Here is a 12,327-nt window from a genome sequence, read left to right as displayed (position 1 = left end):
TCTCAATTTCCACCCTGTGTTTGCTTTTGGCAGCACTTTGACTTTTTGCAAGCTCAAGGCACTTGGAGTCTTGTAGCAGTGGATGGTATTGAAGATGATATAAAAGTCTTATTCTCTTCACTCTGTCCTAATTGCCATTGTGTGGAAAATCTTTTTCATTCATGAGCCTCACCTCTGACATGCAAAACTATGATTAATGACAAGATAATGGCAAATCACAAAAATAATAAGCACCTCCAAAGAGCAGGTGATGAATTTAATTTGTCTTTATGGTGGTTTTATTATACACTGATAGCAAGTACAGGAAACAAAGCGGGGTAGTCTTTCACTTCAAATGAATGCTAACAGTCAAGGACACATGGCAGAAGGAGGCTGGTTCACGCTCACAGCCAGCATATGCAGTAAGTAAAGCTTTTGCCAAGATTGCTAAATACAAATGAAAGCCAAGGTCAAAAACCTGGAAGTGGTAGAAGCTTTCAGCATAACAATATTTCATGTACACCAAGCAGACAGTGTATTAACTTTGTTTTGTAAGTTATGTGCACCTCTAATGTTGTGTCTCTGTGAATGTGTTGTGTTTTGTGGTGACCCACCTGACATGGGTAACCCTGTTGAATTTAGAGAATTTGAAAGTGGTGATTTTTAACATTTTGGCTTAAAAATGTAACTATGTTTTTATTTATTATTGTCAAAACTAGCTTAGAATAGATGGTTAGGAAATACAAGGTCTGTCCTCCCCCACTACTGATTCCTTACAGCAGCATCTCAGAGCCTCTCCTACCACTGTGCTACCACACGTTTTACAGAAGCATCATAGACGCTGCTCTCTGCTGAGCCATCTGCTTCCTCACCGTGCTTCCAGTCGCAAACACAAACAAATCCCTCAGCAGCACACACATCACCTCCAAGATCAGCAGACTTTGCTCCCCCAATCTCGTAGGCCTGAATCAATCTAATTTTTTTTTTTTTTATAGTCTTTCAATCTGGATTCAGACACAAATCCCTGCTCTGGAAACAAGCTGATTTTAGCAAGTCGTTGGTTGTTGTTATTCTGGAAAAGCTGTTTCACTAGCTCCAGAGATTTTTTGATTTAATGCCTCAATCTGTGACCAGTGTCATCTGTGTTTTGAATATTTTCTATATGAATAGGCATGGACAGTAAATAACATTTGAAAAACATGTCGCGCTTAGATATATAATAATCATGCCAACACTGCAGACAGATTATATTATGAACCATACAATGTATGTGTCCAGGAAATAAAAAATATTTTCTCTACCAAAGAAAAATATTTTATTTCAAACATTTAAATTCTAGTCACCATTTGATCATGTGTGTCGCTCACACTATGATACGGGAAGAGCACTGAGGAGGAAGGAAGCACGGTGACAACACAATGGATGGGAGCAAAGTGTCTTGTCCTCTTTTTGTCACTCTGGAGGCTGCAGTGGAGTGAAAATGTGAGACGGATGAAAAACAGGAAGGACAAGTGACTACAACAGAAACTTGATCTGCTGACGCCTCTGGTTACTCGCTCTCTGTTTCTGTTGCCTGGATTCAGATAATGTTCGCATTGTTATGACAATTATTGGTAATCTAAAACACGCTTCTATTAAAGGTTGGATGTTTGGTTGACTTGTGGGTGTTGACATTTGCCATGTTTTGGTTAGCCTTACTTAGATTAGCTTAGCATCAGGGTAGGGGGCAGAGAAAAACGACTTGGCTGGCTTTGTACGATATTTAAAAATTCACCCCGCAACACATAAAGATCACTAATTAGCATGTCATGAGGTCATCAGCTAGCTTAATGCTAAGCTACTCGGTACACAGCATCGTGTTTTTGATGAGGTGGATAAATAACATAAAAGACAAGTGACTGCAGTGGTAACTGGATCTGCTGACGTCTCTACATACACACTTTCTGTTTAAGCTTGAGGCTTGAGATAATGTTCACTTATTATGACAATTACTGTTAATCCCTGATTGCTCCTATTACAGGTTGGAAATTTGATAATTTGATGAATACAATGCAATATGAATTAAAAATCTCCAGTGATCTATCAGAAACCAGACAAATAACAACACTTCCGTATTTATTAACTGTTTGGTTGTATTTAGAACCATCTTCCACCACCAGAGGTGATTTTAAAGAAATAAATAAAAAGAATCCAGTCACAGAGAGAGCACAGTACTAGATTTGATGGACAACAGTGGCTCTGGGCGTCTTGCTGATGATTCAGCATTGTGTGTAATAGAAGCCTTTTAGCTGCCTGTAAGTCCTCCCACCACTTGCAGAGGGATATAAAGCTGCAATCTCACACAGTAACAAACCAGCGGCGTTCTTCAGCTCATCTTGATTTATCCGCCTCATGGTTTCTCTTTTTACCTTTACTCCTTGCCCTTTATCTGTAGGTCGGTGGACATATCTGATGTATTAATGTTGTCATCTCTCTGACTTACTTACTCTATATTTCTGCAGTGTCTTTTTCACCTCCCACCCTCCATTTCCATCTTTTTGCTTATTCTTTCTCACTTCTAAGTGCTTACAATAGCTGAGACAGAGGAGGTATTGTGTCTTTATCAAGTACATAAGGACTAAACGCTTTGCAGCGCACTGTACTCTGTATGCTTAGTATTAATTGAGCTCTGTCTCACACATACAAAGACGAAGGTGTTGAAGTGTTGTTGCATTCATCAGGGGGTTTGGGTAATGATGGCGCAGAAATGATAGTTTGTGTGTCTGTGTGTCTTCCCTCCTGCTATGAGGCTAATCACTAGAGATGAGCAATACTCCCGATGTTTCATCAGTGCCGATAATCACTGCCTCTCACCATCTGTCGAGCAAAATAATTTATTAAGTCTCCAAATGTAACTCTTAACTTCTGCTGTTTATTCAGTGTCTTTTAGTGAGACTGCTTCCAACCTGTTGTCATTCATACCTACAAAGGAATAGTACTTTTGAGGGAAGCTCGAGAGTTTTTGCTCATTTAGAAGAGTTAAACTTGAGGCTGTTTTCGTCGGCAGGATTTCTGTTCCTTCTCTAGACAGATGATATGTAAAGTGTACTATTAAAGACACCAAAACCTGCAAGAAAGAGTCCACGTCTACTGTACTGCAACTCTCATGTTTTCATCTGTGTCTCTTGCAGGAAGTATAAAAGGAGCGACAATTGTGGATGCCCTGGATACCCTCTATATCATGGAAATGTTTGAAGAATTTGATGCCGCTACTGACTGGGTAGACAAGAACCTTGACTTTAAAGTGGTAAGCAGCGCTCTGTATGTGTGTGTGTGTGTGCCCTAGTGAAGATAAAGTAAATAGATTTTGTAAAAGCCTCAACCCTCTGCCATAAGCCATAATCCAGTCAATAAAGGTTTGAATTATTTATCTCAACAGCAGAAAGGAGCCTTGAAAGACAGAGCCTTGACCCATTTAGCACTTTCATTAACATGAATTCTGGTTAATGAGAACTTAATGGAAAAGAGCAAACACTTTTTAAGAACTAGGTGTTAATGTACCAAAATTATAAACATGACAGATATGGTGTGATTAAAAATATCTCAATGCCAAGAGATAAAAAAAAAAACCCACACAATTATATACAAACATTTTAACAGCCTGAAGAATAGTGGCCTGAATTAAAACACTTCCTCAACTGAACAAAATATTATCATATTACTTGTTTGTGAAATGTTTATCAACATTTTCTGAATGTTTTCAGTGGATTTAGTTGCTCATTTGTCCCGAGGATGGTTTAGATGGTATCAAATGACTTAATATGGACCTTGGAACATGTAATAACAGTCTGAGGAAGAACACAAGATGTGACTGGACACTTTCATGGAGTTAATTTTCAAACATTGGTAACAGCCTTTATTTACCTCTGAGGCAGAGAAAACTAGGCCTTTATGTTTTTGGCCAGAGTTATATTAGAGAGAGGCTTTTATTTCCCCTGTTGCCCAGTTAATACAAACTCAAAACTTCCTCATTGTTTATCTTTACAATAATTTCAGTGTAATGTTCATTTTCTCACCACCAACTTATCAAGATACTGTATTATGAGGCATCCTTTGCATCCACTTTTTAGGTTAAAGCCTTTATGTTCACTGTCCAACTTACTCGATGGCAAGAATTCGCAGCAACCCTTGAATGCAACAAATAACAATAGACGACATTAATCCCATCGGTGGAAATTCCAAATCTAGATCACCACCTGTCTGCTGAGCTTCAGCCAAATCCGTTTGTAACATTTAAGAGATATGTTCCTGACAGTCACACAGGAGTGAAAACATAATCTGTTTCCAACTTACATGCATTTTGTGTAGAGAAACATCACTTGTCAGGATCAGAGAAAAACACGTCCGGGTGTCTACTGCCAATATTAAATTATGCTAGTATTACAAGAGGATGTGTTGTTTACAGCAGTCTGTTTATGTTTGTGTCAGAGATGGAAGACAAGTCCATACTGTGTTTCAATTTGTCATTACTTTGATTTTAAAAGCCTGCAAACATTTGTGTACAACATATTCTTTTGAAACAGACAAATAAGTATGTTGGCTGCTTAATGCAACTTTTCAGGCTAAGCATAAGAGGTGCGGCAGCTAATGTGTTGGCACTTGTAAAGGCTAATGAATGACAGGATGAGCAGGAAGATACGCCTAAATTTCACCACATGTAGGTCAGTGTAAGTGTAACTAACGCAGATGACATTCGATAGGTGTGTGTGAGTCTACAATCAACAGTTGGATGAAAAAACAGCATCATGTTGCTGAATTCAGCCATCTGTCCATTCAAGCTGAGTTACTCATGTGTTTTCTGGTTTGTGTGCTTATGAAGCTCATTTCACAACAATAGGAAAGAAATAAGAGAAAATAAATTCAACTTCAATGAGTCCAGACACCAAACATTATTTGGATAATTGAGGTACACACAATTCAGTACTTCACTTACAAAACCTGGTTTTGTTGTCGGTCTGACTGACTCAGATAATTGTGCAAAATTACAGATAAATATCTACAAATCAAAAGTGTTTGAGTGAGACATTGCACATAACCTGGAAAATTAGAGACGATGCAGTGTGTGATCTCACTGAGAAGCAAATGGTAATAGACTCATGTATGGATCTATTAGATGCATGTTTGAATCTCTGCCTCTGGGTTTTATTGATAACACTGTGAAAGAAAAATCAGAGTCAATACACTCATTTCCTTTCATCACACACACACAATAGTAAAATATACTGAGGGCTCCTCCAGGATGGATAAATACTGTTGTGTATTTCTTCCTCTTTCATTTTTACAGCTTTAATTTGACAATCATGGTTGCTAGGTGCTGTGAATTTAACAATTCTACACACTAGATAACCACCAAAACGTTAAAGCAGATCCCAGTATATAAGATGATACGAGATGTCAAAAACTGGTATCATGAGTGCAGAGGGAATGTTGCTATTTTTTGAAAGACTTCTGTGCATTTGCTTGATGACATGGGTTCAAGTAGATATGTATGTGTGTAACTAAAACACACGCTCTTTGCCTCTTTGATGTTTGCCTTTATTGTGAAACCGTCCTCATTATAACATCCCTGTTAACAGCTCCTCATTAAGGGGAAACAGAAAGCTGTTTTTGTCTTTCTTTTAGTGTAGTTGTGTTTGCCAATGTGTCCATGTTTTCAGATAGCAGTTAGAATACGATGGGTCTGACTCTAAGAACAAAGGATATGCTATATCTTTCTAACTCGATATAAACATCACGTGATGTAGTTGATTATGCTTTCAGAAACTTGTACTCTGTCCAAAACTCCCTGCTTCCAATTCTTTTATTCAGGTTTGCCACACCTGTTTTATTTACTCTATTTATAGCAGGTGATTTTCCTGTCACTCAAACAGCACAATCGCAGCAAGAGGCCCTTTGTTTTCTGATCTGCTCTGTTCATTTACTGCAGTAAAGCTACCTGTGATACTGCGTATTTTAATGGGAAACATCTGCCAGGCTCGCATACTCTGATACTGAAGGGCTAAATGCGTCAGAGTTAGCCATCAAGGTTTTTTTATAATATACTTTCTCATTTAAATTTTTTTAAACATTGAATGAGAGAAAATAAACTTTGTCACATCTGTCAGAACATGACAAATGACACAGAATCCCAAAAAATGGACTGATATTTTATGTTTCAACTTTAAGCTTTTAGTGATTTGAGTGAAATAATACAGGAAACCACATCTTTAAATATCCGTACATTCTCTAAAAAGATATTTAAATTAGAAAAGGTTGCCATTAAGTTTATGGGGCCTTTTTAAAGTGAAAGCACAGTCACCTTGAGTTTGAGATATTTTTAGACACACTTACTCTAGAGACGCAGAAAGAGACTGAACATTGTTTGAGACTTAGAAATGGAGAAGTGATGACAGCAGTCAAGAGTAACAGATGAGAACCAAACGAAGTCCTATCTCCTTGATGTCTTTAATAAAATAGCTGTCCCTAAGCGAAGTACAAAGTTTCTTAATGGCTTTGAATTGTCAGTACTTACGCCACATGGTAAAATGACAGCAGTAGCCTGTAGAGGTAACATTTTTCTTAAAACTGTTTTGTTTAAGACACTGTGGGATACTGATAGCTGAGACTAATGCTTTATATCTCCCCAGTGCTACAGCAAACCTGCACATCACATACATAATAACTTACTGATTGATTCACTCAGGTCTAAGAATGAGGAATGATGGCAGGAAAAGAGATGATCACAGAACAGATTCATATGATGTATTCTGAATATTTCCTATTTGTATTACTCCAACACCATCTTATACAAAATAATATTGTAAAGATAGAAAATAATGTGGATCAGAGTCTGTTTGATTCAGCTGTGTTTAGGATTGATGTTGTATATATGCTACTTAATAGTAAAAGTTTTTTTTAGTTGCTCGGAACTTTATTTCAAATCAAATAAAATGCCTCACTGGATTGTTCTTTTATCCACTTCAATCATACTAATCACAGTGTCTCTGTAATATTTTAGACAGTACAAAAGTAGGAGAAATTATTTTTGATGATGCCAAATAACTCGTGAGGATATCTGGAAGTGAGTCATGGCAACTGGACCTTCTTGTTAGACTGGAACAGTTTAGTACTCATGAAAGCAGCGACTTCAGTCTGAGGAAGACATTGCGTTTACCTTTATACTGATCTTGCTGAATCTCTGGCACTATTCGGACCCTGGTCGGCAGCTTTTTTTGCAGTAAGAGAGATCACTCTGATTGACTGTTCAGTTTAGCGAATCACTGCACAAGAAGAGAAATGGACCTCAGTCCCATTTACAACTTATCAGACATTTTCTCGATAAGAAGTAAAGTAGAAGTAAAGAGTCTGTGGTGAAAATGGTAAGAAAACGCTCTCAAGTGCTGCTTTGTTTACAGTTTGTGCATCTGCAGTCCTAGGTCCTCTACTTTTTTCCTTTTCGATTGATAACTACAGACTGACACTTGCTGCAGTGAAGGGCTATTTCCCAGTATCACTTTTTGACCCAGCCGAAGGCTACGTGAGGCCAAGCAACAGTCACTCATCATTGCCTCTATTTATTTGACGTTGGCTCGGGGTGTCAGGGCCATAAGGTAGAAACAATAAGTTGCATGACCTAAGCATCATCATCTACTCTAATAAGTGCAATGTCTGGAATAGTTTTATTTTCTACCTACTTCAGAAAAACTTGAGGAAATATAGCTTTAGTGCCAGCACCTCATTCAGAGAACCACTGCAGATGCCACAGAGGTCAGTGCCATTTATTTCCAACCAAGCAGTGAACCAGCACTTTTAAATCTATTTATAGAGAAAATGAGAGTAAAAAGTTGATCACACTCTCAAGACTTCCTGTGTCAAAACCTAAATGCTCTGAAACGCAACAAAAACAACTCACAATTTAACCTGGAAAGTGTTTGAAAGAGAAAAAGTAGTTATCTCATCGATACATTTTTCTGCAACCCTTAATTAGTCATCTGATAGGAAAAGGCCATGCTTAGTCAGGTTTCTGTGTACTGTGTAATGGCTTAAATGTTGCAGCATCAGGAGACTTGAGTCCTTACCTGTCAACTTTGTCAGGCCATCTTGCAGGAATGCGATAACATCACAACATTGCTGACTCAGAGGGGCATTGTCCAATAGTTTTTAACTATATAACACATTCACATAACATGCTGCAGGGCTGTTGTACATTACATGCACTGGAAGTCTTCAGTTATATAAAATTTTGATCCAGACTTCTAAACATGTGACTTGTTTATTACAGTGAATGGGAAGGAGCACATCAATGCAAAGAACAAATGAGAAGGTGTCAAGAGTTGTTCACAGGTCTTCATATGCACGATGAAAGTAAAGACTCAGACACATGAGGCTTGATAAGGTTAACTTGATGCCAGCATCTCACTCAAGTTACTGATGCAAGACCAGCAACTCTCTCTGCTTTTAGCTCATATTATCCTTTTAATAGTCTACACACAATTCGCCTACACAAGATAAAACAATACCATCTCTAAGTATAACATATAAGCTGACACATAAAACCAGTGATGAAATTAATTACTTCAGTTACATACAGCCCTATAAAGCTGAACCTTTGTCTCATTAACCCAGATGTCGTCAGTGTACAGGAAACACAACTGCTGTTCAAATATCTTTGGAGGAGAATAAGGTTCTTTCTGTGACATATTTTCATATTGGTATAACCCATGTGTCACCCTTTTAGGTTATTAAAACTGTACTGATAATAGACAGAAGGCAGTAGGAAGCAATAATATTGTTCTTTGCATTACGGCTGCCTGTGTGCTGTAGAGGTAATTATTCCATTTTAATTAGGACAAATCTACACAATCTTGCTACCCAATCAGTCACTCAGGCTTAGAGAGAAATGACGGGAGACATTTTGTGTGGTGTATATGTTTTTTATTCATAGGATAGAGTCTATTGTCCTATCTCTGGTCGACAGCAGTGACTTATGAGAGCTGTCTGTCAAACACACAAACTTCATCTGACTAAGGAATCTGTTCATAAAGGCGAGGGGGAGAGGGAGAGGGAAAGAGACGATGCTGGATTGTTCTGTTGCAAAGACAAATGGCTTTACAAACTTACAATTTCTGTTATAATTTCTCTCTGTTAGAAACTGTCTAGAAATAGAGTCATTGTATTTTTAGATGCAGCACATGTATTTCATTGGCATTTAAAAAATAAATATTTTTGTTGCTTTTGAAGGGGATGTCACTACTTTGTGATAGATTGGAATCGGTTTGCTCTGGAAGTTGCTCTGGAAGTTGTTCCAATAATAAAATATCTTCTGATGTCATAATGACAAAAAATTTGGCATACACATTATTGGATGCATGTGTGTAAACCTTGTTAGTTTCACAATGGCTCACATGAATGACTCCAGGTTAGTCACACCTTAAAAATAACAACGGTGTTTTCTTTGTAATCTTCACTCTGTAAAAGCCAATGTTTGTTCATGTTTGTGTTGCTGCTATTACAGACATGTCTGGGCTAGCTGCAACCACTCTACTTGTTAACTCAAAAACTCTTTAAACATTACCTGTTATAAAAACATGCAAAGTGAGTTCATAGGAAAAGCTTCGTCCCAAGTATTTATTTGCAGGTATTGTCTGTTTTCAAATGTCGGTGAGATTTCAAATGAGGTTTTCTTATATCCGGAGCAGAACCTGGAAGTCCCAGTTTCCCTTTGGCAATCTGCAGTGTTTACCATTTTTAGATTAGATTAGACTGGACAATGACAATAAAGTTCAGAGTACAGGTACAGAACAGATGAAATGCAGACATCCAGACGTGCAAACAGATTATAGATCTTGTTTACAGATAAAGTGCAGGTATGATTTATGGAATGTGTTTGTGAATTGGTTTCACACATTATTTATTTTTCACATTATTTACCTTTGTCCTTTGTTGCTCCTTTTAAAAGTGATAATTTTTTCAAGTGCAAGTGTGGAACGTGTGTGTGCACGAATTCCTAATTGTAGTATGAATAGAAGCACATACTCTGACCATTCTTACTTTGCCATTCCCAGAGCCACTCTGGATCTAAAATAGCTGATTTTTATTGTAATAATTACTGATTTCTTCTTCTACATTTTAATAAGTCATTTATTCATCATTCTCAGACATAACAGAATTATTTTGCTACTCTCTTTTCACAAGACTGAACAACCCAGCATTTAATTTTATTCTGTATCATCTGTTGGTTGTTTCATTCCAAAAATATCTGTCTGGACTGTGAAAAGCCTCTCTCAGTCTAATTCTCCTTGAGGCCAACTAAAAGCCCGGAAACATTCCACTGTTGAATTGTATGCTCTCTTAAGTCACTCTTAGAAGGAGTAGAAATGTGTAGTAGATTTTTTTATTTTACTGATCTTGATCTCACATTTCTTTTGTTCTGTCTTTGCTGCAGAATGCAGAAGTGTCGGTGTTTGAGGTGAACATCCGGTTTGTAGGAGGTCTTCTGTCAGCCTACTACCTGTCTGGGAAAGAGGTAAGAAACATACCATAGCTTCTAGTGAACTCTGAAGAATGAGTTTGCTGCCTGTTGGCTGGCACAGATAATGGATGTTTGAAATGACTGTGAAGTGAATAAACGCATGCTCTTGCAATCTCTGTACTTTAAGTTATATTATAATGAATCACTCTCCTATAGCTTGATTCGTTTGCCTCAGACGGTTGGTCTTCTTGCATCTTATTGTGTTGTTGCTGCAGCTGGCTTGTGTAACAAATTATTTACATTCAACATTCGATATTTTAGTTTGTTCTGGTCATGTTAATAACACAATTTGTAATTTTAGTTGTAGTTTAGGGACCAATTATTAGACAAGCCGTTGAAGCACAAGACGAGACGAGATGCACGATGTGCCAAATGTTACCTGAAGGCGAACTCGTTGCACGGCTAAAGGCTGCGGAGTCTGATGGGTCCCTGTGGCAAAACTGCTAAGTAGTATTAGCAAAATTACAGCATTGTTAAACGACAATGCTGATTTTTTTGGGGGGGGGTACACGATTATGACAAATGCTGCTCAGCGGAAAAAAGTAACTTGCAATTTATCTGAACTGACAAAAGTGTGAAACAGTGGAAACAAAGTGTGACTGCTCATCATTTCTCAGCACTCACTTTTGTTTCCATTTGTTTTTATGTGAGTCAGTTCAAGACCCTGCTGTATTCTATCTTGAGTCTTGAGAGGTTCCTCACATTCAGCTCCAGGTCAGAGTCCCTGAAGCATGGAGGGAGTAGATGGATTGCTCATGGGCTGCCTCGGCAGACTGATGGCTGCTGATGGACAGGTTGAGTGAATGTTGGTGATGGTTTGGCACAGAAGGGCTGTGTAACCCTAAAAGACGGCCACACAGACCTGAAGGGTGGCTGGGTGTAAATGTGCTCACAGCATCAATAGCATCAATGGGTCTAATGAATGAAGCTTGTGGTGCTGGAATAAACACAGAAAACATATGTTAGTAGAACCTTTGTAAAATTAAACTATAACCACTGATCAAATCCACTTAGAAATAGTACAGTAGTCCAGATTTCCTCTTTTAGGTACTTTAGGTGCCAATACTTTTAGCAATGAACTCTTGATAAAAGCTCTTACAGAGAAAGTGGAGCTGCATTATAGCTACATTCGTGCTGGTTGATGTTTCATAATAAAATGGACTAACTGAACACCAGCCTCCTCTTCAACCCTCCAACCCAGAGACCACAGAGCAAACAGTGAGAGAGGAGAAGATTACACTGCAGCGTTACAGACAGGCAGAAGGAGAAGGAGCTGTCGGTCCTGGTCTGGCTCTGACTCAAAGAGACCTGGGCCTTTGATGAAAATTTGATCAGTAAAAGTACAGCTGGTACTGACTGTATGCACCCTACTGGCAGGCTTTTAACGTTCCTGCCTGCATACAGATCACAGCAGGAAGCCTCATCTGCTGAAGAGAGGGAAGAAGAAAAAGGTGGCAGGAAGGAAGTAAACAATGTATGGAGAGGTTAGCAAAGTGTAAGTCTTCCAGTTTTTCTGCTAATGAGTGCAAAGTGTTATAAGGGGGGGCGCGCTTGTGTAGTACTTGTCAGCTGTACATGTTTTTAGGGGACATACTCACAACCCTCTGAGATCATGTTGATTAGAACTGCTACTAGTAAAACAGGAACTGAGGATTAACAAGTGATTGAAATGAGAAATAAAGACAAAAGGAGGTGAGAATAAACAAAAGAGAGGTGTCGGAGAGGGATCAAGTGAATTACAGAGATATTTGAAGTGTTGAAGTGATGCTTGCATCATGGGAATTGAGCAGCGATCCTTT

General features: G+C 38.3%; 1 protein-coding gene across 1 annotated transcript in view; it reads left to right on the top strand.

The window, feature by feature from the left end:
* Positions 1–12,327, top strand: part of man1a1 (mannosidase, alpha, class 1A, member 1) — a 92,491-nt gene that overhangs the window by 38,723 nt on the left and 41,441 nt on the right. Inside the window, exons 3-4 of the mRNA XM_026341004.1 lie at positions 3,150–3,265; positions 10,442–10,522. Coding sequence (XP_026196789.1) covers positions 3,150–3,265; positions 10,442–10,522 — 197 coding nt within the window. The remainder of the gene's footprint in view (positions 1–3,149; positions 3,266–10,441; positions 10,523–12,327) is intronic.

This window comes from Anabas testudineus, chromosome 24 (assembly GCF_900324465.2).
Source record: "Anabas testudineus chromosome 24, fAnaTes1.2, whole genome shotgun sequence".
Lineage (NCBI taxonomy): Eukaryota > Metazoa > Chordata > Actinopteri > Anabantiformes > Anabantidae > Anabas > Anabas testudineus.
This window is presented reverse-complemented; position numbering and strand designations above follow the sequence as displayed.